This window comes from Varanus komodoensis, unplaced genomic scaffold (genome assembly GCF_004798865.1).
Source record: "Varanus komodoensis strain SLA01 unplaced genomic scaffold, ASM479886v1 scaffold1, whole genome shotgun sequence".
NCBI classification, from domain to species: Eukaryota; Metazoa; Chordata; class Lepidosauria; order Squamata; family Varanidae; genus Varanus; species Varanus komodoensis.
Window position 1 is genome coordinate 49614181 of NW_025335268.1, and position 27443 is coordinate 49641623.

General features: G+C 40.7%; 1 protein-coding gene across 1 annotated transcript in view; it reads right to left on the bottom strand.

Annotated features, from left to right (window-relative positions):
* Window positions 1–6517: 6517 nt before the first annotated feature.
* The window catches only part of RSPO3 (R-spondin 3), a 65183-nt gene continuing 44257 nt past the window's right edge, over window positions 6518–27443 (bottom strand). The window contains 1 exon segment of the mRNA XM_044449042.1: window positions 6518–6968. Coding sequence (XP_044304977.1) covers window positions 6784–6968 — 185 coding nt within the window. The 3' untranslated portion in view covers window positions 6518–6783.

The following is a 27443-nucleotide window of genomic DNA, read 5'->3' on the forward strand; positions in this document are numbered from 1 at the left end:
AGCATAAAACCAACTAGGTCCATCTTGCAAGGAACTGGGTCAGTGCTGTAGGAAGTGCATGTGGCAGCTTCAAGCTGATGCTCTCTGGAAACACTTCTGGATTTGGAGAGAGACCTGATAACCAGACGTGATTGCAAGCTTGCTGCATTCTGAAAGGGAGGCTGCTGAGTCCAGGATGGGGAGCTCCTTGAGGACGATGCTGGCCTTGCTGAAGCAGGCTGGGAATGACACAATGGTCGTCAACAGCTGGACAAGTGATCCCTGCTGTTTCTGATCCCTCTGAAGCAGCAGGAGGCTAGAGATACCCGTACGGTTACTACTGCCTGGATGTGGTTCCATCAGCCACAGGGCGCCATTCCTAAGGATTGTGCAGAAGTTCACGAGGACTTAGCAGTGCAGAAGTTCATTTTCCCCTCCTTGTTACTGTTCCCAAATTAGGTAGCCAAAATTCATATGCGTCATCTTTCCCTATAAGCACTGCTCTAACCAGTGGTAAGAAAGGCTTCTGTGGGTTAAGAGCAAAGGTGAGAAGGAAGTGCGAGTGAAAGCTAATGGGGTGTAGAGTGTTTTTTTTTAAGCCTACTTCCTTGGTACAGAGGAGTTTGGAATATAGCTATTAATGGTAAATTAACTTGTGATATTAAAGTGAGAAAAGGACATATGAAGAAAAATGAGTTTAACAAGATTTGGGATGCATTTACTCAGTATGTGTTTAAAAAAGGAAAAGGATTTGAACTGTGAAAAGTGTAATTGCAAGTTAGGAAGGGAGAAATGTCCTGAAAGAGTGTTTGAATTTTTTTTTTTTTTTCTATTTGTAACATGTATCCTATGGTCCTGGTGGTGGGGGACAGGGTATTTTTAAGATTTATTTTAAGCATATGTTTAATTTTATATGTTCGTATTTTAACTGCGTGTTTTTTCTTTACTTGTACTTTAAACTGAAAATTTAATTTATTTTTTTTAAACCCTACTTCCCAGGGAGTGGGAGTAGGGAATGGGGTGAAGGACAGGATCAAGAGCTGCTTTGATGAGGGATGAAGGAGGGCGAATGAATGAAGCTTGCTACCTGGGGAAAAGGGCATCCAAAAATGGAATAGTGAGCAAAACAAGTACCGGCTGGGGCTGGCTGGCACTGGCATGTGGAGGGGAAGGATAAGGAAACGTTCCTTCAGCAGCTGACAAAGGCAAAATGTGCTCTAAGCGCACAACAAACCAAGAGCAAAACAGCTGCTAATGTGGTGAGGAAGCAAGGGATCATGGGATGCCAGTTTTGTTGCAAGGGCTCCTGGGATCCATGCAGCGAGTAGATGGGGAGGCTAAGGTGGAAATGAGCCAAGAGCCCAGGGCCTGCTTACGGTGACATACTTCATTTCCCCAGTTTGTCACACCTCCCTTCCTCGTCTCTGTCCAGGCCACCCCTTTGTCCACAGCAGGGATGAGGCATTGCAGCTTTTTTGCTAGTAAGTCATCTGCCACCCTTTCTCAGAATTTTATTTTTCCTCTGAGCTTAGCTGTGGTTTTCACGTCAACAGTGACTGCTTTGTGCATGAATGGGCAAATCAAGGGTCATGATTTTTCATGGTATATGTGAGGAATGTGCTACTGACTCCTTAAATATGTAAATTGTGCTTGGCTTCATCAACAGTTCCATGACCTTCACATTTAGACACTATGGTTTAATCATAGGCTAACTTTGGATTGTTTAACCATGATGAACCCATAATTAACAGGTTCGGACATCATGGGGCAACCTTCAGTTGGGCCAGTTAGAGGTTGCATTTCCAAATAAAAGGAAGATCTTACAATGCTTTTGATATATGAATTGGTGGCATATAGACACCAGTATCAGAGGGATATTTATTTATTTTTAAAACTTAAATAAATATTTTGTTTGGGTATTTTGGGGGTCAGACTAGATGGCCCAGGAGGGCCCTTCTGACTCGGTCTGTTTCTATGTTTCTATGTCTGCCTTTCTTGAAGCCAATGTGCAATTACTAGAAATCCATTTTTAAAATGGGGAAAATATCTAAAAGTACGCTGGGAGCCATATAGGGACCTTTCCATGGCTACAATGGGAGGTGCCTGGAGGCACCCTGGCACCTGCAGGTGCCACACTGGGCAACTGTGGCCCACACAGATTTGATTTCATGTGTGAACATTGCATGCAACTTCAGTGACAGCTGCCAAAGTTGCATTAACCTACTGTGGCTCACAGCCATTGATAGCTGTATCGTCATGAATTCATCTGATCGATCTTTAAAAGCCATACACACGGCTGGAAGGTAGGATTCATTTTAAACTAAGATAAACAAATACATTGCGTTCTTAAGGACCTAACTGCATTCTTCAAAGGGTTCTATGACTGAACATTTATCTTAAAACTGCTTGGAGGAAATCTCAGTTACACGCACACAAAATATCCATTCCTTTCTGGAAACATCAGAGTTTCAGTCTCTGGAGTGCTAATACTTTGCTTTTCTCTTGTGATTTGAAATCCTTAGGGTGTTGTGCAAGAGTGGTAATCATATAATGTTAGCAAGGAGCTAAACATCTGGATAAGCATCTGTGTTTTTCTTTTTTCACTATTTGGAGGTACTATTTCATAGAACCAGAATACAGGACTATTTAGGACACTCCACTTGTTGAACATTGCAGTTACTTTTTTCTAAAGCAATAGCGCCGTATGGAACCCTGACAATGATGTTTTGCCACTTAGGAGGGCTATAATTAAAGATGGAAAACATCTGTGGCTGCTCCTGTAATTATTTTCAGGGAGGACTCGAGGCCTATTCTTCTTTGTTATACAGACTTCAGTGGGACTAATTAGGGTGCAGCCATGCATATGCAATACCTGGCACAATGGGACACTAAACTTCAATTAGGTCTCTTCCCTTCCCCTCCCCCCCATGTTCTATAGCAAATTAATACACCATAAATAATTCATACTTGGTATTGACAGGAACGGGCTGCAGTCAATTAGCAAGTTCTCTAGCCAGTGAAGTGCAGCCATTTTGTCCTGCCTCTCTGGCTGGTTTGTACGCCAAGCCAGTGTGAGGGGGCAAGATGATGAATATGGTCTGAAGTATCACTTCAAGGGCATGGTTGTAACAGAGGCATCAACTCACCGCACCTGCGTGCATGAGCTGGAGGAGAGTGCATGCAGGATCTTTTCTAAGGTTAGAATTCACCTTTGTTTACTTGACCCTGGCAGCATTCGGTTCTTGTGGCTTTTGCGGCTGAGACAGATGACTGAAGCATCCCTCTGCGGAGCACATCCTGAGAAGCACAAAGCTCCCATGACTCTTCTGATGTAAGCTGCAGTTTCTTCAGTGAAGATCAGTTTAGAGGATTATGTTTGAGGCGATGAAGTCCTCACAGTGTGATTTTACCAGCTCATTTTTATGTGCAGCCATTCTGATGGCCATGTGAAAAGTTGAACGTAGCCTTTATGAAGTCTTTTGTGTACGAACTGAAAAAGAATCTCTGCATGTAAAGGATGGGACAAAGTCACCTGTACAAATTGACATGTGAATCAGCTGTTTGACTAAATCTTCTTGGTTGTAATTTATTTGTGGATTATGAATAAACTTTATTTATTTATACTTCAGATGCATTTCCTTTATGTTAAAGCTTCGCATCAATATGCTTCCTTTAGTTACCCCCACCTCCACATCTTCCTTTAACACTTCTTGTCTCTCCCTTGTTGTCACAATTTAGACTTCAAGCTTGCTGGAAACAAGAACATTCCTTCTTTTTCTTTTTGGCTAATGCTATTCTATAAACTTCTGCATACAATGCTGCTGCTACATAGCTGAAGAGAACTAAAGTAATGCCCGGCACAAAGTTTTATCACAAAATGGTGGCTTAGAATGGACTTACTTGTAGAATGTGCCTTGGAAGGTACAAGTTACAGAGATATTCTGTTCTTCTTTACCTATTAAAACTGGAGGACTGAGTTCACATGGAGTTCTTTGATTAAAATATGCTCTCACTGAGAATTTTCAGCTGCTCAGGTAGAGTTAAATTAACATGCGATTGCTTCTGTATGCTCAACCTCTGTACAGATACATGGGTGTATATCTGTTATTACAAATAATTACTACTTCTTATTTATGGTCATCTGTTTAGTACTTTGGAACTGGATCAGAACTGTTCATATCCATTTTTATTGATGCTTCCATAGTTGAAATCCATGAATATCCAAGCTTCTTTGAGGAGCATCTCACACAAGGAGACCACTCCAGCTGGTCAAGATAGTAACCATATGTAATGTTTCAGAAGTATAAACAGTTGCCAGTCATTATAAGCTTACTAATTAAATAAAAAGCAACATATTCCAGCTTAAAATTGATCTTTTAATATATGTTTCTAATAAAATATTCTCTTTTGTCAATTTTAAAACCATAAACATTCCAGATGGCGCTTCTCTGAGGTGCAGAATGATGAAGAAATTGGCAACACCAACTCCAATAAGATCAGGATCTTTTTGATGCACATGAGCCATGCCCTAATCAGCAGTGTTCTGTCTCCTATTCTATCTTACTGCTTAATTAACAAATGCAGCCATGGGCAATGCCAGTGTGGTAGCTTGCAAAGGAATGTTTTTACACTTTATTTCAAAAACAGTTAAATCTGATCATTATAGTTTCACACCAAGCAACCGCTTTTCACCTAGCTACCATTCCAAAGATGAGCAGGATAATCACATGCTGGAAGCAAAATTCAGCTCATTTAAGATGCCATTTCAAGGAGAAAGTGCAAGATAACACCAAGCACTTGTCATCGCTGTGAGTTTGTCAAACATCACCGCTAAGTTAATTTTGCAAGCAGTGGATGCAGGTGCCAAGGACTTTGCATTTGCAGAGGTCCCATTGACCTGCATAGAAGACGGGCAAATACTTCACTAAAATTGATTCAGAGAGAAACATATGGATATGGACAACAAGTTTGGCATTATAGTAGCCAGCAACAAAGCCACTAAAGCAAGGCAGTGTGCAGCCCTTGGCAATGACTGCTAGACTGGAAACAGGTGGTCATTTTTTCGGAAAGTTGAAGGTGATTGGATAAAGAAGCGCTCGTGTTCTAACAACCCTCAATATCTGGCTGACCAGAGAATGAGACAAAAAACAACAGCTGCAAAAACACAGCAAACCTTTACTCTTATATCACCTTCAGTTTGGCATGCTTAAAAACGAATGCATGTCTCCCGCTTTAGCAAAAGTTTGGGTTTAGCTATTGATGAAAGCTGAAACAAAGGCTGCCTTTCATCATACGGAACTGAGTTGAGGTTCTTCAACATTCTGTGAAGTTAAAGCTGAAACTGAATTTCGCAATTGTGGTGGCCATACTCCAGGGATTTTTACACCCATAGCTCACTTTGTCATCATTTGTCCTGCAAGCAAGAGAAACAGAACGAATTCTGCCACAGTGATTTTTGTTTTTGTGAATCATGTAGACTGAGCTGTACAAATGCTTCTTCTCTCAAACTGCAACTTGTTCCATTTGGGTGGATGAATGTATTGGAGTCTAGGTTCAGGTTGCAAACTTTTGAAATATCCCCTATAGCTATGTTACAGGAATTTCAAGGTAAGAATATTTCTGTGTTGCAAAAAGCTTTGCCTGCTATCTGCTGCAGATCAAAACCCTATGAAGACACAGCTATATGGCTCGTTTCAACCCTGTTTCTACAGCTGTATCACTATTATCCAATATGTGATTAGTCCCCACTTTATTATTAATTATGGAGCCTGTCACCTGCAAAATTCTTACTGGAAGAAACTATAATTTTGTCTCACATGCTCCACAAGTGTGTGTGTGTGTGTGTGTGTGATGACTTTAATTTACAAAGCCAATTTTGTGATGATGTTTAATTCAAAAAAAATTATCAACAATGCAAGTAGTGTTATATTTCTGTGGTCTAACTTCTCTGTTCTTTATTCACTCGGTGTTTGTTTTCTACAATTATGATTTGTCATTCACTGGAAGATTTGAAATGTAAATTTAAGTTACACAGAGTTACAAAAAGCATAGAGCAGCACACATGGTATACTTATGGTTTAGACCAGAAAATACTGTGCTGTCCTGCAGATAAGAGCGCTGCATAGCTAAGCACCGTTGTTTGTCCCTCAGAAGAAGAACCTCCAATGCATTTACTGTTGCTTCCACTTCTCCCCAACCCCTCTTTTGTTTCCAGAACCCTGGATCTGTTCAGTCTGGGGTGTCTCACATGAATCTGCGACCAAATCCAGGCAACCACCAGGAAGTTCTGTGGGTTATCAAACCTCAGATTCTCACCCCCTTTTAAGAGATTTCCACTTTCTCTTGATTCATATGTAACATATATAATTTTGCACATAGGAATACTGCATCTTTACTTAGATATCTCTTGCTTCATAAACAATAGATGGAAAAATATTTTACACAGGAAAAAGAGGGGGAGTTCCAGATCTTGTTCAATATATTGCTATACCTTATACCATATTGATAACTATATACAAAACTTTTAAATTGCCTCTTAGAGATGCACAAAAGCATATAATATAACAGTGAAAGTATCCCATTTAAAGTTGTTTCGCTTAAAAACACACACTCTTGGCTCATGTCAGTCCCTTGCTTGAATAAAGTAGGACTGCATGAACAATGGAATAGCAATTATTTGGAATGTCGTTTAAGATTTAAGTATAACTAGTAATATTGTCCATCTGTGGCTTAATCAGGGAGCACTGGCCCCTGGAATCTGGTGGAGATAGCAGCAGCAAAAGTCTTAACAGTGGTGTTAGGTGATTAGTGTGCAGTGCTGACGGATGCCGGTTTCTGCTGTTTATCCTGTGCTCGTCTTTTCTTCAATGGAGTTTTACTTTTGTTTTCTTGTTCTTGATTTTGCCTTGTTGATTCTTGGCCTCTGTTTTCCTGACTGGTTTCCTTGCTTTCTTCTCTTTTTGGCTTTTTTCTTCTTTCCTTCCTTGGCCCTGTAATAAAGAGCTACAATACATTACAAGGTGTATTAACCTTTCCTCAAGAGCTGTTGTCACTATATTCCCCCTTTAACCATTAGCTGTTCTTCGAGTTTACACTCCTAAATCAAGAAAAAGAAGCTCTTCTCAAAAGAGTCTTTTCCAAGGGGTATAAGGTAAGAAGAGCCATTTCGGTATTTGGAAGTATCAAAAAGAGATAGCCTCCTCTCTCTTCATTTTACTATACCCACACCAAGCTTTTAATAATTGTACACTTAAAATGTACTTCTGTGATTGATCTAGATGCTTGTCTAATGATTTTGCTACGTTCAAGAGCCCTTGCATCAGTAAAAATAAATGAGACATATTCAAAGGCATGACTGAGTCTGCGTATGAATTAGTGCTATTGAATATATTTTAACCACTGGCGATGCACCGTGCCTTGTTAACGAAATCTTTGCTGCAAGGACTGTGATGTATCTTCTAGTATGAGATAAACACAGTTTGGATAATGGCAAGGTGAATTTAAAGCTGTGAAAACATCTCGCATTTGAATCACCTTCAAATGCAAGGTGCATTTGCAATGCAAATTTGTTAATGTATTTAAATTTGTTAAAAACTGCAGATTTGTTAATGTAATAAAATTTAATTCAGGAGTTGGAAGAATTTTGTGCAATGAAGTTGTTGATATTGATGATATAGCTGGACAAAACATGATTACTCCATGAGAACCGCACAGTTGCTGGAGTTTTGAATGCTTACCTTACAGAGGACATTGCTTCATATGTATTAGCAAAACAAATCCACTAAGGGGCACCCTTGAGCTTTCTGCTCAATGCAATCTGCTCGGCTAAATTAGGGTTTACAAGAGAACTGTCACAGCTTATCCTTTTCTGCAGATGTATGTTTGAAATATGGAAGACAGCATCTTTACTTGTCATGACCTATACTTGTTCTAAGTATATACATTCTATATGCAGCCACACCAGCCCCACTTTTGCAATGTTTTCACTCGGGGTCAATCTGGTTTACCATAGTGAAAGGCTGCAAGGAGGGAGCCATGCATAGCTATCATTTATACAGGCACTTGTGTTATTTGGTTGCAGATTGTGGCACTGGATGTCAGCACAAAACAATTCACTGTGTCATGTTGCTTAGGCCACAGGAAAAAAATGAGAATACATAAATGGGGTATCAAATCTGGGAACTGGGGTTGCAGGGGGAAGGGGACATGATGGATGCAATTACTTACTTAAAGTTCTGGTCCTTCACAGATGGGGCAAGTAGCACAAGAATTATTCAGCTGTTCCTATGAACAATCTAAAGCATATGCTAGGCAGTGCACTGTGTTTATAAATAAGATCTATTCTTTCACCTGCCAATCTGCACCTACACATCTTATCAGAATACAAAGAAAAGGTGTTGAACAAAGGAAGTGTGATGTACAGATGCATGAGCTTCCGTGGCTATAAGCTTTCTTCCCCTCTACCTATATCATCAAATGACAGGCCTGCAATTTAGTTGTGAAATGGATAGAGTACAGAAGCTCTGCACGGAATGCTTATCACTTTGCATATAGCCCCCGCATGACACCAATTCAATATGAGACCAAAAAAGAATAAAAAATATGTAATTCCAGTTAACAATTCAAGATGGAGAAAACACACCGGAAGCAACAGCTCAAGAACCCCTGATGCAAATCTTGTTTACTCCTAGGTCAGCTTCAAGTCACCTATAGTCCATTAATGCAATGTTACAGAAATTCCTAGCTCTTTTCTCATTTCCAAGAAGCATGACCAATTTTTTGGAGAACAGCCAGCTTTCAAATCCACTTAAGCTGAACTCCACGGAAGTCTGCCAAAAATACAATTTTGAGGACCCTGTCCCAAGGCTCACATCCAGGGTGAAAGAGATTGCGTTTCTGTTTGCAACCCTTTTTGGATCTATTGAATAGCACTGTCCTCCATTTTGGCAGGTACACAATGATCCCATGTCACTCCTAAAGGAGCAGGGCAATTGCCAGGCTCTCTGCCTCCAAGAACTTTATCCTGCTGAGATGTGTTATAGGTTGGGTGGAAGTGACATACCAGAACAGTTCTTCTCAGGGCTGACCTGACAGGTGGGTATACCTGTGCTCCTGCCAAAGACACACACGTCAACAGGGCTCAGTGGCAAGGGCTCCTTGGAATGGCTCTCCTTCTTCACCATTGCAATCTCTCATTCTCCCATGTTTCAGAGGAGGAGGAGCTGTAGCCACCACTGCCTGCTTGCTCCCCAGCTCTCTGAATGTTAAACAAGCCAGGGGTAGCCATGACAAAACAATGGGAGTGCGAAGGTGGACTCACCGAACAATGGGGATATTGAGAGAATCTTGCCCAAGGGATCTCTAAACCTGGCACCAGCATCCATCTCTGTGGCACAGGGAGCCAAACTCAGAGCTTGGGGGACCCTGGCATTAGAACATGCAGCTCCATACAATCAAGTACCTCTTACCATTATTCTGAGTTATATTCCCTCATTACCCACAATCCCCCTCATCAGATAGGGTAGGATACCCAGTGCCATGTGTGTAATTTAAGATATGGGCAGCAACAAGCTATATTTTCACTCAGTCCTACAGCAAGACATCCCCACAGCGAGATTATTCAGACAAAACCACACTTTATAAAGCAGGAACTGGAAATCTGTGAGAAGGAGAATACTAAGGGGATATGTATGCTATCTGGATATGTATTAAATGATAATTGACTCAAGTCTTTTAAAATTTATTAAATTTGTTCTTTAAACTAACACTCTTTCTTGTAATCAGACGCTTGCCTTATAGATTAAGGACTCAATTCCCAAGATATTTTTATTAGCAAGAATACCTGTATTATAAAAGCTTGTTCTTGGTTTTCAATAATACAGTCCTTTCCATTAGATTCCCTTGAGGTCATGGATGTTGCTCTTTTCGGAGACATTCGTTCAGTGGCTAAAGGCATTTGAGCAATCCAGAAATACAAATGTGATGCTGTATTATGTCAGGACTGCATGTTTAGTCTGCCTTTCGAGAAATAATCAGGAAAAGTTATACATGATAAGAGACAGATGCTCCTAACCAGCAGATGCTTCTATCCCCATTAGATATCTGAAGTCTTTTTGGTACAGTCTTACAGCCATGGCGAAGCAACCAAAGGAATGATTTGATTTCACGTTAAAAAGATTTGCAATCCAACCACTTGAACGATGACAGCATTTCTCTTTCAACTCTCACTTAACAATAGCTGCTGTAAGGAACGCAATATACAAATCTGAGAAGGTGTGTAATGTAATAATGGCTTTTCTTATGCTAGTGATAGGTTATATCTTTTCTACCCAAAATCATAGGACTACTACAAAATAAAGTCCAATAGTACAGCCTCCACACAGAATCAAATCTATGTGGCATTCATCTTTCTTTCCTTCCCCTCTGCAACTTGCTACATAATATGGAACACAGTACAGAACAGATGGAACAAAACTGACAAGCTACAAGGCACTGAGAGACTTCCAGAGCGGATGGTCCCCTCTGACTCAGCAAAGGAAGGCAAACTGCAGAAATGGGTTGAGAGACAAATTTATTTATTCACAGAGGATAGTACTTTACTTCGAAGGGCTGACCCATTCGAGTCCTCTTTAAAGAGAGAAGCCAAGAAGAAAGAGCAGTGACCTTGATGTGTCCATCCACAGTTAACACCTGGGCAGCAGACCCAAGTCACCTAGTTAAACTCTTCTCTAATGCGATAAGACAAGTTGCATTTCTATTTAAATCTTCACACTGCTTTAAAGAAATAGATATGCCTCAGCACTTGAATGTCCTGATGTGTAATTTATATTGTGGAAAAGAAGCTACTGCTGGGGCAGCAGAATGGTTTCCTATAAGGAAAAGAATCAGACAAAGGTGTTTTTTATCCTCCTATCTGTTCAATATGCATGGAGAACATATAACGAGAACAGGATTAGGATTTGAGGAAGGATGAGTGAAAATTGGTGGAAGATACCTCAATATTTTAAGATATGCAAATGATACCATATTGGTGGCAGAAAGTAGCAAATTACTCCTGATGAAAGTGAAAGAAGAAAGCGCAAAGCAGGACTGCAGCTGAACATTGGGAAAACAGAAAGGATGACTATGGAAGAATTACACAACTTTAATGTCAACAATGAAGAAATTGAAATTGTGAAAGATCCTGCATACTTTGGCTCAGTCACCAACTCAAAGAGAGACTGCAGCCAAGAAATTAGAAGACTGGGACTTTGGAAAGGCAGCAATGAAAGAACTAAAAAGGATCAAGTATAAGGCTGTTTCACAGGAGACCGAGAATAAGATCTTCCCACTATTGCATTTCCAATCACTATGTCTGGATGTGAAAGCTGGACAGTGAGGAAAACTGATGCATTCAAAACATGGTGCTGGAGGAGAGCTTTGGACTGACATAAAAACCAGCCTGTCCTAGATCAAACCAAGCCAGAACTTTCCATGGAAGCAAAAAGGATGAAGCTGAGTCTGTCAGTACTTCAGGCACATCATGAGAATGCAAGACTCACTGGAGAAAACTATGATGCTAGGGAAAGTTGAAGGTGGAAGTAAAAGAGGGAGACCAACCATGAGATGGTTATAGTCCATAAAGGAAACTGAGCTAAGCTTCTAAGGACAGCACACTGTGGAGGACTTTCATTCTTAGAGTTGCCGTAAGTCAGAGATAACTTGATAGCACACAACAACAACAAAAATCATTTCTAAATTTTAATTTGTACATGTCAATCAGCATATTCATGTTTCATGCAAATCTGTGTTCTCTTTCGTCCTTGTTCTGCTGATGCATTAGAGGCCACCCTAGCCAAGCCTACATGTCACTAGCCCACATGAGTACTACCAAGACCTCCAGCATATGGAAGGTCCTGCATGTGGGAAGCACACCTTCTGCAAGCTTCTTACTTCTGGCCATGGACTTCACTGCGTGAGCAATGCAACAGGCTCTCGTGATCCCTCATTCATGAAAGTTTGTGAAGGATTTTCATGACATTGTCATGCTCCAGAGCCTCTCCTGAGTTTTGCAGCCGTGTGTGTTAGAGTAAGGAAAGTCTGGCATTAAATTTTTAACCTCAGCACACCTGAGTGAAAGCTGTGACAAATCTCAAATCCATTGTAGTGCTGCTATACCAAGAACCATCTTCGGGTTAGTTAATGGAATATAGATATAGAGAGAAACTGAGAGAGAGGAAGAAATACAAAAACACTTTCTCAATGTCTGTCAGCAATGTTTGAACTGGCCCTGCATCTCCCCATATTATTTTCTGGGATGCAAGTCTTTTTGTGGAATGCTTTAAATGAATATTGATGGCTGTGAATGACCCAAAAACTACTAGCAGAAAACTCATTAACTCAGGACATTAATAGGACTTTTTGAAGCACTTTTTGCAGGATCTGTTCACGTTACAAACCATTTTGCACCTTCAAAAAATAGTAGATTCCCAAATGCTTCCATGCAGTGGTGGAAACAAACAGGATGCACAGCTGTCTAATCAGCATATGTGTCAGGGACATGTGTCACTGTTCTGTTTTGGGCACTGAAGCAATGGCAGTCTAGTCTAATTGTTAAAGTCAGCTGTAAGAAAACCTGTGTAGTTTTGCTTTAATTATCAGTACATTTTGCTGCCACTTCTTACCCTGGCTTTAATGTTAATTATGCCACAAATATCTAACTTTAAACATTATTTATTTATGCCTTTTTTCTTACAAAGAACTCAAAGTGGCTTACACAATTCTCTTCCTGCTCTTTGTCTTATCCCCACAACAGCATTGATCCTGTGAAGTAGGTTGGGCAGAGAGTCTGTGACTGGCCCAAAGTCACTCTGCTGGCTCCGTGGCTGAGCAGGCACTAGAATCAAGGGTCCCAGTTCCACACTCTTAACTATTACACTACACTTTGTTTCAAAGCAGAAATACTTCTTTTGCCCTAGAGTTGAGTTTTTTCCCCCCCAAAGTTTCAATGGCTGGATGTAAAGTCCTGGCGGGTTCCAGGGGCTAAAAAGAAGTAAAGAAAAGTTGTGGTAATGATGGGCCTCCGATCTGCGGTAGCTGGTATTATGTAAATGAGGCCTTAATTATTGCTGCTTTGTCAAGCTCTGCTGTTTTACAATATGCTGTACACAGAGTTCTGTTGCTTTTTTGCTTCTACCCAAAATTACACGTGGTGTTAAACATGAGCAAACCCATGTCAAGCCATCCTCCATACTGATCTCCTTCTGAGTTAGACCAGCAGCTGTCTGAGTGCTGCAATGTCACAAGACAGAGAATTAGGTCTGTTTGCTCTGATGGACCACAGCCCAAACCAAACCTTCATGTGGATCTTTGAGATGCAGGTTCTATCCTGTTTGACTTCTGTAAGAATGTAATATATGTATTCCTCTGAAATCTGTTAAGGGAGCAAACTGCAAATTTTTGGTGTTTATAGTACCATGGATTTTACGTGAGCTAAAATTACCAGAGAACATTTTATAAACAGGCAAAATGTGAAGGATTAATATTTTGATTCAGTCATGTGATTATAGAATCAATCTCTTAATTTTATTCACTATGTACCAGAGCATGGGGTTTAACTAGTGCTGTGCCAAAATTCTCTTCTACCTTTCCTGACCATTCTCGTTCGGACTGATAGAAAAGAAAATGACACATTTTGACATAATGTTTAAAGGAGAAGTACATTTCAGGAAAAATTCTGAAACTCAGTGTCCTGCAGTATCCTTAGCTTCCTGAATTTCTGTTAAAATCTGAGAGAGGACATCATGGTAAAAGTCCTCTCCATGGAACTTTTTTAGATCAGGCAGGTGGATAGCAGCCAAGAAGGATGCCGAGTGAGGGAGAGATGTGTCACAGAAAATAAAATACAGAGTTTGCTCAGACACCTCACAATAAGGCAAGCTCAAAAGCACACCAGAGAAAATGCGGAGGGAACTAATGTGCTCTGAGAACAAGGCAAGGAAGGACAGAAGGAAGGAAGAACTTTTCACAACAGGTAAAGCAAATTGGAAATTGGAGGACAGGTACTTGGCACTGTGCTAGCTCCACCTTTTCTACTGAACAAATACTGCCTCCCTACCACAGACCTTTCAGGGCTTTATGATAAGCATTAGCATTCAAGACAAACTGTATTTAAAATTTGCCCATCAGAACTGTAATATTTGGGAGATGTTGGGGAAGGTGTAAAACCCTGAAGAACACAGCTAGTGCCAAGTCAGGTTTTCTTAGGAGACACTTTTTCAGAGAATTTTCTGGTACTCACCCTCTCCAGCATGCCTAGAATTATCTGAAATGTTTGTCCACTATTTGTGTGTTCGTGGTGGCTGCTTCACATGCAAAATGCTACAGAACGATGCTTGGTGTATAGAGTTATGGATGATGCAATAAGGTGGCCAGGCTAGCAACACAATTGTCTCTGTTGTCACTTACAAAAACAACATCCTTAAGAAAAGAGAAATAAGCAGTGCTACTACCATTGTTAATGGTGAGCCTCACCTTTGAGAGCAGCTTGAATTTCTCCAAGCCATGGAGGAAGGCATGTGATGAGGTGGTCTGCCTTCCTCACCCTTCATTTTAATTCCCACAGAAAAGCTGTAGAATTTCAAATGCAGTGAGGTACATGGCAGGCGGTGGCTTTCAAAGCATCCCAGTCCTACACAAGGCAAGTGAACTCAGCCGATAAGGGCTGGAATGGACATCACTTGCCGATTGGAGCTTCACGAGAGACAACAGGAAATGCTTCACAGGGCAGAGTAACAAACTATGTAGCCTCTTGACACAAGATGTGATTAAGGCCAACAGCTGGGACAGATTAGACCAATTCATAGTGCATAAAGGGATTAATGATTACTAGTCATGATTACAACTGATTCTCTCTAGGATCAGATGCAGCAATGAACTGCAGAAGAAGAAGGAAGAGACTGCCTTCTTGTCCCACCTTAGGGCTTTCTATAAACATCGGCTTCACAAACATCCTGTCAACACTGGTTGGTGAGGCACTTGCTGTTTTCAGCCTTGCATGTAGTGAGGTGGGTAAACCAGATGGTCAGATTAAGAGTTAGGTGTCCCAGGTTCAAATCCTCACTCAGTCATGAGGCTCAATGGGTAATGTTAGGCCAAACGCTATGTCTTTAGCTTAACCAATCTCACAGCATTGTTACGATTATAGTTTACATATGTGAACTAAATGTACCATCTTGAGCTTGTTGCAGAATATAAATGCAATAACTGCAATCATTCAATCATACTGTCAATCAGGCATTGGACTGACAAGACAAGAGACTTGCGTTTCACTAGCATATTATTTGCCACTACCATGCAATGTCATTGTGTGTGTACCACACCTGAAAAAGAGGGGTCCAAAATGAAAGTAAAATACTACCATTATTACAGCTGCTTTTCTTCAGAGAACAGGTATGCAGCAAGACTTCGATAAATAAACAGCAGTTGCCCTATATCATGAACTGTAATGAAGGCAGGTGAAACATCTTTTCCAAATTCATTGCAGTGTATACATTTTGGTGTTCTAGTGCTTGGATCTCCCTTTGGCAATTCTGCAATTATCTGCCCAACTATAGTGAAGCCAATTCCTTGGAGCTTAAATTAAATCCTCTTGGTTTTGCAATGCACACTTCTGCTTAGCCAATAAACATCTGTCATCTGCCATTCATTAATATTAATTATAAATGGTTACTAGCATAGGCTCCAAGTCCAGCAGCTGAGATTTTTCTGCAATCTGACTTTGTCTGAGTTTGTATAGAAAGGGTTCTGTTAAGAAGAGGCCTTATAGTCCAAGCCAACAATAAGTGGAGTTTGCAGAACCTGGCATGAAATCACTGTAATCAGCATGGGTGTTGGAAAAGAAAGGGAGGTAGAAAGAAAATTAAGACTGATAGGTTTCTTTGAATGCTTCAATCTTTTGTATTGTCTTAAAGCTAGGAAAAGGCCCCTAAATAATAATGTCCATAATGACAGAATGTCATCCATTATCTGGTACCATAAATATAAAGTAGTGTGAGTTAAAGATTATCCATCTTATGTTTTGAGAAGCATCAGTGGAAGACTGCTTTTGTTTTAAACTAAATCTTACATAATGACAAATGGTGGAGACAAATAATTGAAGCAATTATAAGCATGATCAAAGCAAGGCAATAATACAGCAATAATCTTACTATTGGAGCTACTGTTTTCCATGAACATACACTTAAGATGATCACAGTTTTGGGTAATTGTGATGGTTTTGGCTGGTTTCTTTTTTACCTTCTCTCCCAATAGAGAAGTTCTTTGATTAACTATTAAATACACCAAGAAGGAAAATGGAACAATATGAAAAGGATGGCAGAACCTCACTATATTGTGTAGCAGTAATTATTACTTAACATATTTTCCCCAGATTTTTGTAAGTTTGACATTGTTTCTAGTAGTGTAGTTGTGATTTATGCAGCCTGACCCCATACTTGCCAAGTTCCACTGAAGGGGAAGGCATGCACTAGACTCACTCTAAACTGGTGCTTTCACCAGGCTGGTTTTTGACTACAACTCCCAGAATCCCTCACTTTTGGCACTGCAGGCTGGGGCTGGTGGGAGCTGAAGGACACCAGTTTAGGGAAGCCTATCCTACCACATGTAATTGAAATGGAGCTATTTCTCTCCCAGGCTGGAGTGTGAAAACATAGGCTCTGCAATTTCAAGCAAAATTCTGCCGTACAGGACACTGACTGGTCAGCCTCTTTGGAGGTTACCAAAGAACTTCTCCCTCTCCTGACCAATTTCTAGAGCAAATTTTCAGATTGGGAAAAAAGCCTTTTCCGTTAAGAAGGGGGTAAATAAACAAACAAACATGTGCACATTCAGATGGAGCTGAGTGTTTTATTCACTGGTATGTATATTTGCCATTTGGGAGGAAACCAACTGTGGGTTATATTATTTATTTATTTATTTATTTCCACTATCCTGAAGGTTCTCTGGATGGCTTACAAATGCTTAAAACAGCATACAATATAGGGATAAACAATTAATAAAACAGATAAACTAGATAGACAATAAAATAATATATAAAAACACCTACTCCTAATCCCGAGACAACTGGGCATATGATTGTAGTCTTAGTATTATTACTTCCTGCCAAACATTATGTTTACGATCAAAAATATGCTGAAATTTTTTTTTGACTATTAATCTAAAGTGATTCTTCCACACATTAACCTGCCCCTGAACAGGTGTGCAACAGTTCATTTATACTGACATACCGCATTGTAAATGTACAAGTGAATTCAGAAAATATTAGTCTAAGTAAAGCTTTATGAATCTCTGCAACTACCTTTAGGAAGAAAAAGAGCCAAGGAAGGGCATTTTGCATAACAAGCCAGCCCATTCTAGATGGCTTCTCGGTTCTGCTTGTGTTGCGAGTTTCCTAAGCTTTCACTGTTTATATTCTTCAAACTCCAGCGATGGGCTCAGTTAACTCTCGGTCTATCTTGGGTCTTACTTTGTCTTCAGAAAAATATGTATTTTTCTACGCAACTGTTAATTGTGGCAGGGACACACATACAGCTTAGTGTGCCTATTGTGTTGATTTTGCAGGTTCTCACGATTTCCAAAGAATTATTTTACTGCTAGGAAAATTTGTATTCCCCATAGTTAACATAGTCTTATTTCATCTCATGGAATACAACTATAGAGTCACACATAAGCATATGTAAACCAGTGCCTGCTGAATTAGTGTTTATGCAGTTCTTTTCTTTTTACTTCCACTGGCCCCCATCATAAGACCTTTAGTTCTGTCTTCAAAATAATAGTAGTAGTAACAACAACATTTCTCTGCATCTACAGAAGTTGAATCTTCCTAGCATAGGAAAAGGAATCAACTATTTAACTAGAATCTAACTCTAATCCCCTTCAACTATTTAAAAAGAGAGAAATTTAACCTCTCTACAGAAAGAGGGGTTCTTTCTATATTAATTCAGTATTCGATAATGTCCAAGCCAAAAGCTAAACTGCCATTTATTTAATCCTGGTTACCTTTTTAAAAGTTATGGTTTTTCTAGAAACAGTTTCACAACAGCCTGATAAGTGTGCTTTGTATTAGGCGAGAGTCTAGACTACATGAAGATGTAAAAAGTCCATTTTAGGCCAGATGTCAATACATTTCTGAAACTGTCTTCATTCTTCTAATGCCTACCCTGACTTGGACACTTCCTTAACCACTTCCTAATAAGTGGAACTGACTGTGCCTTGCAGGCTGTCTCCTTATAAAAACTTTGGTAAAGGTGATGCTTTGAATAGTTTTTCTGAGGAGAGGCAATGCCAGAGATTCTGGACCACTTTGACATCAGCACAGGAAAACTCTGGCTAATAATACAATAGTAAGTGAATGCTACTGAGCTCTGTGGTTAACCGTGTCATAATTATGTTGCTAAACATGGAAATATTCCATGGAAAAATAATTAAGCAGTACTAAACTTTGCCATTGTTGGATTTTAAAATGTCTATTTCTCTGTTGTGGACATTTCCAAAATGTTATGCATACTTTGGCCATGTTTGTTAGAGATGGTTATAAATTATTTGTTCTTCTCCTAACTGTCCTTCCTTTCCTCGCCACTCACTATATTTCCAACATTAAAAGACTGAATCCTCTATGAATTATGTGCCAAGAGGATCTCCACCCATCCGTCTAATCTCCTTCCTCTCCGCTATGTGTCAGTGTTCTCTAGGACGGTGAACAGACTTGGAGAACTAATGGAAACTAGGCTGCTTGTCTCTGATGCTGCAGCAGAAGCCTTGGAAAAGGTGCAGCTAAAGAGTCATAATGCAGTGAAGAGTCCAGCAGAGCAAACTAGTTGTTCAGAGATGGGTGAACGTGTGATTTGTTTTGCCGCAATTGACTAAAATCCACCGTCTCGCCCAAATGGCACTAAACTGGCTTAAATCCAGATTGCTTGGTATAATTGACATGCTAGCAGAACTGACCTTTAGTTGATCTCTCCTTCTTTGCTCACTTGTTCTAAAATAAATTATATTTAATGTGCTGTGCCTTAGAGCACAGCAATTCTTGTCCTTTAAAAATTGCTTCTCTTTATTCACATAATCAGATGGATATCTTCTGCTCTATACAGGGTTCGCTACAAAGCATGCAATCTTTAGACTTCAAAGAAGCTGCACGGGTAGAACAGGACAGTATTGACCAAAGCCTCATCTCAAGATATATATATATCAGAAGGCAAAAATACGACTAAAAAAATTAAGATGGTTGATCGTGCCAGCTCTACAAAATATTGCAATGTTGTTATGTACCCTCACTACTGTGGATGGAGAGGGAAGATAACGGTGGTATATGACAGCCTTGCTGGGCAGTACAATATTGTTATCCAGTTTCCTGCTATACTGGGACTTTTTAGGGATAGATAGGGAAAGTGACACAGCAAAATTGACTATAGCAATGGCAGTGCAAATTATTAATGGGCACAGAATTGAGAGCTATTGTTAAGTACACACAGCTTTATGAGAAGCTGCAAGTTTTAATTTATCTTCCCTCCTGCTTGGGTGGGACCTCTTTCTTCCTTTCTCTTAATGCAGGTTTTGGAGTTAAGGCAGTGTGCAATTCTGGTCAGTCTGAATTTCCCTCTCTGTCTTTGAGTGGCTAGCAAAGAGTCGAGACACGTCTAAGCCACACTGCAGAGTATAAGGTAGCCCTTACACCTTCTACTCAGTAGCTGGTTTGGTGAACTAAGTAAGTTTTAGTTAGCTAATCCTGTGTTTTGTTATTTATTTCATCATTTTTGAACTTTTCTCTGCTTGCTTTTTAAACAAATAAATATACTGGATTGGAAGCTAGCATTTGGTTCTTTTCACTTTATTCAGCACGCTTAGACCATTTGTCTCACACACATACTGATCTGGTTTTTAAAGAGAGAAAAGCAGCTCTAAAAATGAGACCCATCCTTCTCCATAAAAACAGCCCCAAAGTTTGGATTTTCACATGTTTAGGTATAAGATTATTATTAATCCCATAAATGGTGGCAGTTGAGAAGAGAAACTGGAGAGTCTGCTGGGGGTACACAAAAAAAAGAACATTTATAGATGCAGGAAATACATGCGGCATGTAGGCAGGCCTCAAAGGGGCTACCAAAATGGAGTCTGTACAAGAAGCTTTTATAACCTATCAGGTACATACACAGTTTTGGTGGAGGGTGGGGGTCAAATTTGGCAAATTTGCTAGAGGCACATTAGAGTAAAATAATAGAGTTGAATGGATTAAGACAGACAGGAAGAACAGGAAGAACTTTCAAAACAGGTATACTTTACCATATTTGTAGTCAGACAGGAATATATTAGTATATCTAAGGTGTACATGGGTAGCGAGACTTGCAACATGATTTCCAGATCAGATCAGAAATCTCATCTTAAATCTAAATCTGTTGTTACAGTATCAGGCTTTCAGCAGCCATATTATGGCAGAGCTTTCATTCATGTTGTCCTGATACAGTGTACACCTGAAAAGAACAAAGGGTATCTTGCAACCTGTCTTATCTTGCAGGATTGCAGGTGCAGACTCCTGTTTCTCACACTCCTGTGTTGAAGTAATAAAGAACCTCATTGTGAAAGTATCCACATATTTTGCATGTTCCCTGGAGAGCAGAGCTTAGTGTAAGTGGATTACAAGTGAAGTGGGTAAGCTTATTCTGTGATCCCACTGAGTTCTTAACTATGCAGAAGGGTCGTTATAGGGCTGAAGAGAAACAGGAAAAAAACCTAGGGTTCATCTGCAGCTGGAAAAAGCTGAGTTGTTGAAAGAGCTCAACCCATTGAAAATCAGAGGGGATAGGTCTAGTATGCAAATTTCTCAGGAGCCAGACCTACCTCTCTTGGAAGAACTAGTGCTCATATATGTTCTCTAGCACTGTCAAGGTTTCCTTCCTTCCTTCCATGCAAAACCAGATACAAAATATGCAATTCAAAAAGAACCTTCCTGCAGTACAGAAAGCTATCAGATCAACAAGAAAGAGAACAGATGGCCGTGAGGAAGAACAGCATCTGTCCCCACTACCTAGCTTTGTGAAAAATAATATAAGTAAGTGGCTAAATCGCTACCATACAGTTCAGCACCCACCCTGAGTGACAGTGATGCGCAGCTGCCAGGGCTCTGGGCAGTGCTGGACTTTTCCAGGGCCACCACATCTGTCCCAATGATGCCAGTCCCCGATGTTGCCCCTAAGGTTAAAACTAAAAAGCATAGAAGAGAGGGAAGAGGAAGAAGCTACAACAGGCACAAATATATTGGAATAAATACAGTGCACGATGTGCAACCATTCTTCAGGATAACAGTATAACCATCCATATAAATCAGGGTTCCATGGGCATATTTGAGAAGTCTCTGTGGGTACCACCACAAAATGAGTATGTGACTAGTCACACTGGGATGTGGCTAAACAAGAGGTGGTGCTATGGAGAGGCTAGACAGCGGAAGAGAGGAAGGAATGAACGAGTTGCTTCTTGGCTCATGCAATTGTCCAGCCACATCCCCCTTTGTTCTTTCTGTCTCCTTCTCTCTCTCTTCACTCCAGCCTCTAGCTTCACCATTACTCTCCCTAACCTCCTTCTGTGCTGTTATTCTACTCCCCGCTCCATGCCTCGCCTTCTTTTTTCCTCTCCCTCCTAACCCCTAGCCTTGCTCCTCCTCTTCCACTCATCCTATTTTGCTGTTTTTCTTCACTTCCTTACAATGCTGTTTCTGCCCCTCCTAGCCTCTGGACTTATTCTTTCGCCCTCGTCTAGCCTTTGCTTGCTTGCTTTTCCCGCCTGCTCAATGGTTGATCATGACAGGTTCAAGAACATAAAGGAGCACCTGGTTTTTCAAATTTTAATTTACATTTGTTTTTAAGGCAGGGAGTGAAGAGCATTATGGGTGTCATGTAAGGACCACTGATATAAATAGTAATTTAGAAATGAGACCCATTTTAAAACCAACCATATGATATAATCTAATATTGTAGTTAAATCAATACTATACTGCTTCCAATGTTAAAACTTAGGAACATTAAACTATGATAAATAAAGCAGACACATAAGGCACTATTTTCTGTCTCATTTAAACTTTCCACTCAGATTCTGAATGCTTAAAGGTAAAAGGTAGAGGTTTCCCCTTGACATTACGTCCAGTCATGCCTGACTCTAGGGGGCGGTGCTCATCTCCGTTTCCTAGCCGAGGAAGCCAGTGTTTGTCCGCAGACAGTCTCCGTTGTCATGTGGCCAGCATGACTAAACTCTGAAGTGCACAGAATGCTGTTACCTGCCCACCGAAGTGGTACCTTTTTATCTACTTGCATTTGCATGCTTTCAAACTGCAAGGTGGGCAGGAGCTGGGACGGAGCAACGGGAACTCACCCCATTGTGCAGATTCGAACCGGCAACCTTTCGATCAACCAGCCCAGCAGCACAGCAGTTTAAACCACTGCGCCACCTGCATCCCATTCAGAGGATTCCCTCTGAATGCTTAGAACATCCTAAATAAGTCAGTCTTTTTAATGAAAAGATACGCAAATGTTTATTTATAAAGTCTATCATTTTATCAACTCCTATATCCATATATAAATATACATTTTTCCAGGAATACACATACACACACACACACACACAATCCCGAAATGAGGAATCCAGTCACAATTAAGGGCACAAATGCTCCATCTATGAAACTTGTCATCTTTCTTATATTATCTTTCTTCTTTTTCTCTGCAGTAGCAGCTGCCCACTGGGTCACACGAGTGGAGTTAGTCTAAGGTGATTTTCACATTCTTACAGTAGCACTGAGATCTCAAACCATGTGAGACGCTATTTGTGGGAAGGATTTTCCTAGCTGCCTGGGGCAGTTTTTTTGGCCACATCAATGAAACCACCTGAAAACAGTTATCTCAGAAAGCAGTTCCACCAGTGAGGTTCAGGCTATACTGACTCACATGACAGCCACTTCACAACAGCTTCCCATATGACTTAAAAATGGTACGATTCATTCAATCTGAGAACTCAGCCTATCTCCTAGATCAGTTTTATGTGTTTCAGAATATAAGTAATGCTGGAAAAAATCACTTTCCCACAAATTAGAACCTGAAGAGATAATTAATTGATAAATAAAATCCCTAACTTAACTTAAGTGCTCGAGTTCATTACAATTTCCCTATGTGACCTTTAATGTTCAACAAATTGCCCATCCTTGATGAAGAGCATTATTAGAATGTGGAAATCAGCTTAAAAACCAAAGTCAGAAAGTAGTGATTAGGTAAATTTGCATGGTTAAAGCAGTTTGGAAAAATGTGATAACACATAGTCAGTTCCTAATATATTTTTCAAAAACTTTTTTCCCCTTTAGTTCATATGTTTTAAAGTTCCAAAATGATTTATAATCTGGCCATAAAATTGTTTACCTACATTGCATCCATGACCTTTTAAGGGAAACTTCAGAAGAGATAAAAGCTGCCAAGTGTTGGTTAGTTACATGTTAGCCAGTATGAAGAATGAAGAAGCAGAGACCTGGCTCATACAATCACAAAGGAAGAAAGCCATGGGCTTCACAATTTTTTGTAAACTATCTGAGCCACCCACCCTTGGCTGGGTTGAACATCACACTAGCCTGTGCCAGCTGAGGGTGATTAGGGTAATTAAACAGCTCTCACTGAGCATGTGCAATGGACAAACCAAGCCAGTGCGGCTTATTTTCTCTCCATGATTGTGCAAACCAACCCAGAGAGAACAAATGGAGGAAGAAGAGGTAAACAGCACACAAAAAGTGCTAATTGACAACTGGCTTCACAAAAGTTGGGTATATGCCTGTATTTGTCTTTCACCCATATGCAAAGGTGCAGGTGATACAGAATGTGAAACCACAGATAGTGTAAAAACACTTGGAAAGGAGGTCTGCCATGTGTTTGGCCTCAAGCACTCATCAGCAGCAGACTGGCACCCTATCCCACCTAAAAATGATTATGTCGCCCCACATATGGGTGACTCAACTTCTAATGTTAATTCATCCGCTTTGAGTTGCAAATTTGTCTGGCACTTTTCATCTGAGCAGGGGAAACAGCCATTGCTCAAGTGGCAGAGTATACAGTTCACATGGAAAAATCCCTACATTCGGTTCCTGGCATGTCGAATGAAAAAAAATTAAGCAGCTGGTTTTCTATGCAACATTGCTAGAAGCCAGTGGCTATGTTTACCAGATCACAGTGGAGGAAATAACCCATGGAGGCTTATTTCCCCCACAGTTCATGCCTGGAGGTTAGTGCAGCTTACTGACCCTACCAGAGCCCATGAGGTTCTGGGTGGCTTGTTAACTATAGCAGCACAACAAACCACCCTGGCAGAGTTCATATGACATGGGATGCTGCATTGCCAATGGTAATTCTTTCATCCCTCCAGCATGTAGCTGGCATGGACAGAGTGTTTAACAAACCACTGTAGGTGATTAACCACCCTGCAATCATGTGACCTGGGTTACTGCAACTGAGAGAAATGCCTGCCTATACCTTTAAGCATTTGGGAGGTGGAGGTAGAAGCAGCCTACATTTGCACTGGATTATCCATCAAAGTCACCAACCTTGTAAGGGAAGAGGAAGGAGTATAAATCAATAATTATAAAAGTCATGGAATGGAATTCTCCTTTATCAAGGATTGCTGACTGATGCTAGTGATGAGGAAAACATTGACCTGGTTCACACAATCCATTGTGGGTGAATTTTCTTGCAGAGATTCCTGTTTTGCATTTTAAAAATACTTCATGCATTTAGTCTTGTCTAATGAACATCTGGCAAAAGGAGAAGGGATCAGCAGAGGATTAGGTGGCTAGATGGAGTCACTGGGGCAGTGGTGTGGGCTTGGGTGGACTTCTAGGGATGATGGAGGACAGGAGAGCCTGGAGGAACACTGTCCATGGGGTCGAGATGGGTTGGGCACCACTTTGCGACTAAACAAACAAAAACAGAACAATGAACATTTGGTTCTCACTAGCAAGAAGCCACTATGTGCAAGCTTCCTGTAGGGTTGGTCACAGCAGGTGTTCACTGCAGCTTGTCTTTACATGTGAAATCAGCAAGGGTGGGTTGTTGCTATGGTTAGCAAGACACCCAGAATCCATTGCCTATTTGGGGATTGTGGAAGGCTTGCTAACTGACTCTTGCTGGGTTCATATTTAATGACAAGCTGCAGAATACCCTTGCTATAGTGTGATTTAGCAAGGTGGCTTCTTGTCTCCTGCACACTAGACCACCGTCTACTACAGTAAATGCAGTGGCTTCAGATTCAGTTGGCACAGAAGGTGTACTTCTTAAGCAAACAACAGCTTTGTGGGTGCATGAACTTCTCAGTTGTCCTCCGCAGTCTTACTTATGTTTGGGCCTCTCTGAGGCTATTTACACAGAGGTCATGAGGACTGCCTCTTGCCCTGTGATGGTTCTCTTGAAGTCACCATTGCAAACAAGTTACTGAAGCCAGACTGCTGCAACAGCAGGGTTCTACTGGGGATGATGGCTCCATTTTAATTCTCAGCAGCACTCCAAATGAAGCTGGTCATGCTTAGTTTAAAATATAAAGAACAAAGTCCTACACAGAAAGGCAAAAATTAAAAAAAAAAAGATTTGCTGGCAGAAAAAAACCCATTAAAAAACCAGCCAAACTCTTCGCAAGATTTTCATAATTATAATAGTAGCTTGGAGTCACACAATCCAAGTTATGATGACCTAGCAACGTATGCAAAATGTCAGCACTGAGATACGGTAATTAGCTTCATGTTAATTTTGAAGCCTCAGCAGCCTCGGGAATAACCACACAGAAAGGGCATTAACCGGAGCCACACTGGTGTCATTCACATGCTGTTACTAGAGAGTCATACGGGCGTGATATGTCTCAGCTGCAAGCGCCTCAGTGCTTGCTCCAAGTTTTGCAGAGCAAATATTTTTAATGTGGGGGGGAACAAAACAGAATGGGAGGAAAATGCCTCACCTTCTTCAATACACATGGTTTATATCTGAAGGTTAGCAGCAGCCTTTCCTCTTAGCAATCTTGCTACCAAAAAGATGTGGCTTTGTGGCTCTGAGCCGTGTTAGCTCTTTTACGGTCACAGGCTCCATCTGCTGCAATGCATACCTTCTTGGGACCCAATGCATTACCTCTTCCCAGCCATTCTCCCTTATCCTTCCCTTCCCTTCCCTTTGACATTTGGCAAAGCATTGGCTGAGGCTACTACTAATGTGTAATTAAAATATTGAAATCATTATTGCTTGATTAAAAGAAAAATTTAGCTTCTATGAAATGAATGTTGGTGACTACAGATTTTGCATTACGCCTTTTATGTTTGACTTCTTGGATAGTAGCAATGGGTCATATACTGTTCTAGCCTCATCTTATGATGACATCCATTTCTGACAGAGAAGGTCTTCATTAATCCAGAAATGACAACTTCATTAGCTTTGTATAAAGTGGAACCATTGGGATAATCCACTAAGCTAGGATTTTCAGATGTGGAGACATATTTGGAGTAGAATAACCGTGGTTATTTAAGCTGTTGCATCGTCACACAAATTCAGCTGGGAAGGGAAGGGCAGAATAAGAGGCAGGAAGCGTAACTGCTTGGGCACTGCATTGCACTGGTTAGGTTCACACCATCAGAGAAGGAAAAAAGCCATGACAGCTTCTTTTCTCCGACCTGCATGTGCCAATCATGTGCTGCCTCATTTCCACAATTACTTGTGCTTTGCCTAGGCTGACTTATAATCTGAACCTGATGAGGTGGAAGCAGGGGTGGCTTCGGAACTACTTTGCAAGTGATGGGGCTCTGGGATGGTTTAGAAAGTGCCCATGACACACACTCTTGGCAGGCTTGGACGACATGGTAATTCTGCATAGAGTATGGATAAGTATAGAAATGAGGTTGGTTAGGAATGAGGTCACCGTGGCTTACTTTGCTTCCAACCACTGACTAATTGTGGGCATGAGGAATGGGAAGCAATTAGAACTTCTTAATACAGGGTGGGGCACAAGAAGGTATACAGTACCGATCAGGTCATGTTTAGTCCTCTAGGTGCTTGAAATGCCCTCCATCAATGTTGCAATGCTCCTGCAACCTGCTCCCAACACTGTGACACAAATTCCAATTAGCATCAAGGTCAATAAATGCTTCTGAGATGAACACCTTCAATTTGTCTACAGTGCGAGGTCCTCCATTATCCAATCAGTACTGTATAGCTACTTTTGGCCCATCCTGTATGAAGAGCAAAAGAAAGGCTGTTAAGATACAAAGATGAGAGAAACACATTCCATCACATGCTCCTTAGCTTGGAGACCGGTACTGAAAATAGATTCCAAAGCTGAGCTCACATGCTCCTGAGCAAATTGAGTCCTGGAAGGGCTTCTGGGGTAGATGTTCCCAGGAAAATTATATAAATTTAAAAAATACAAATAGAAAG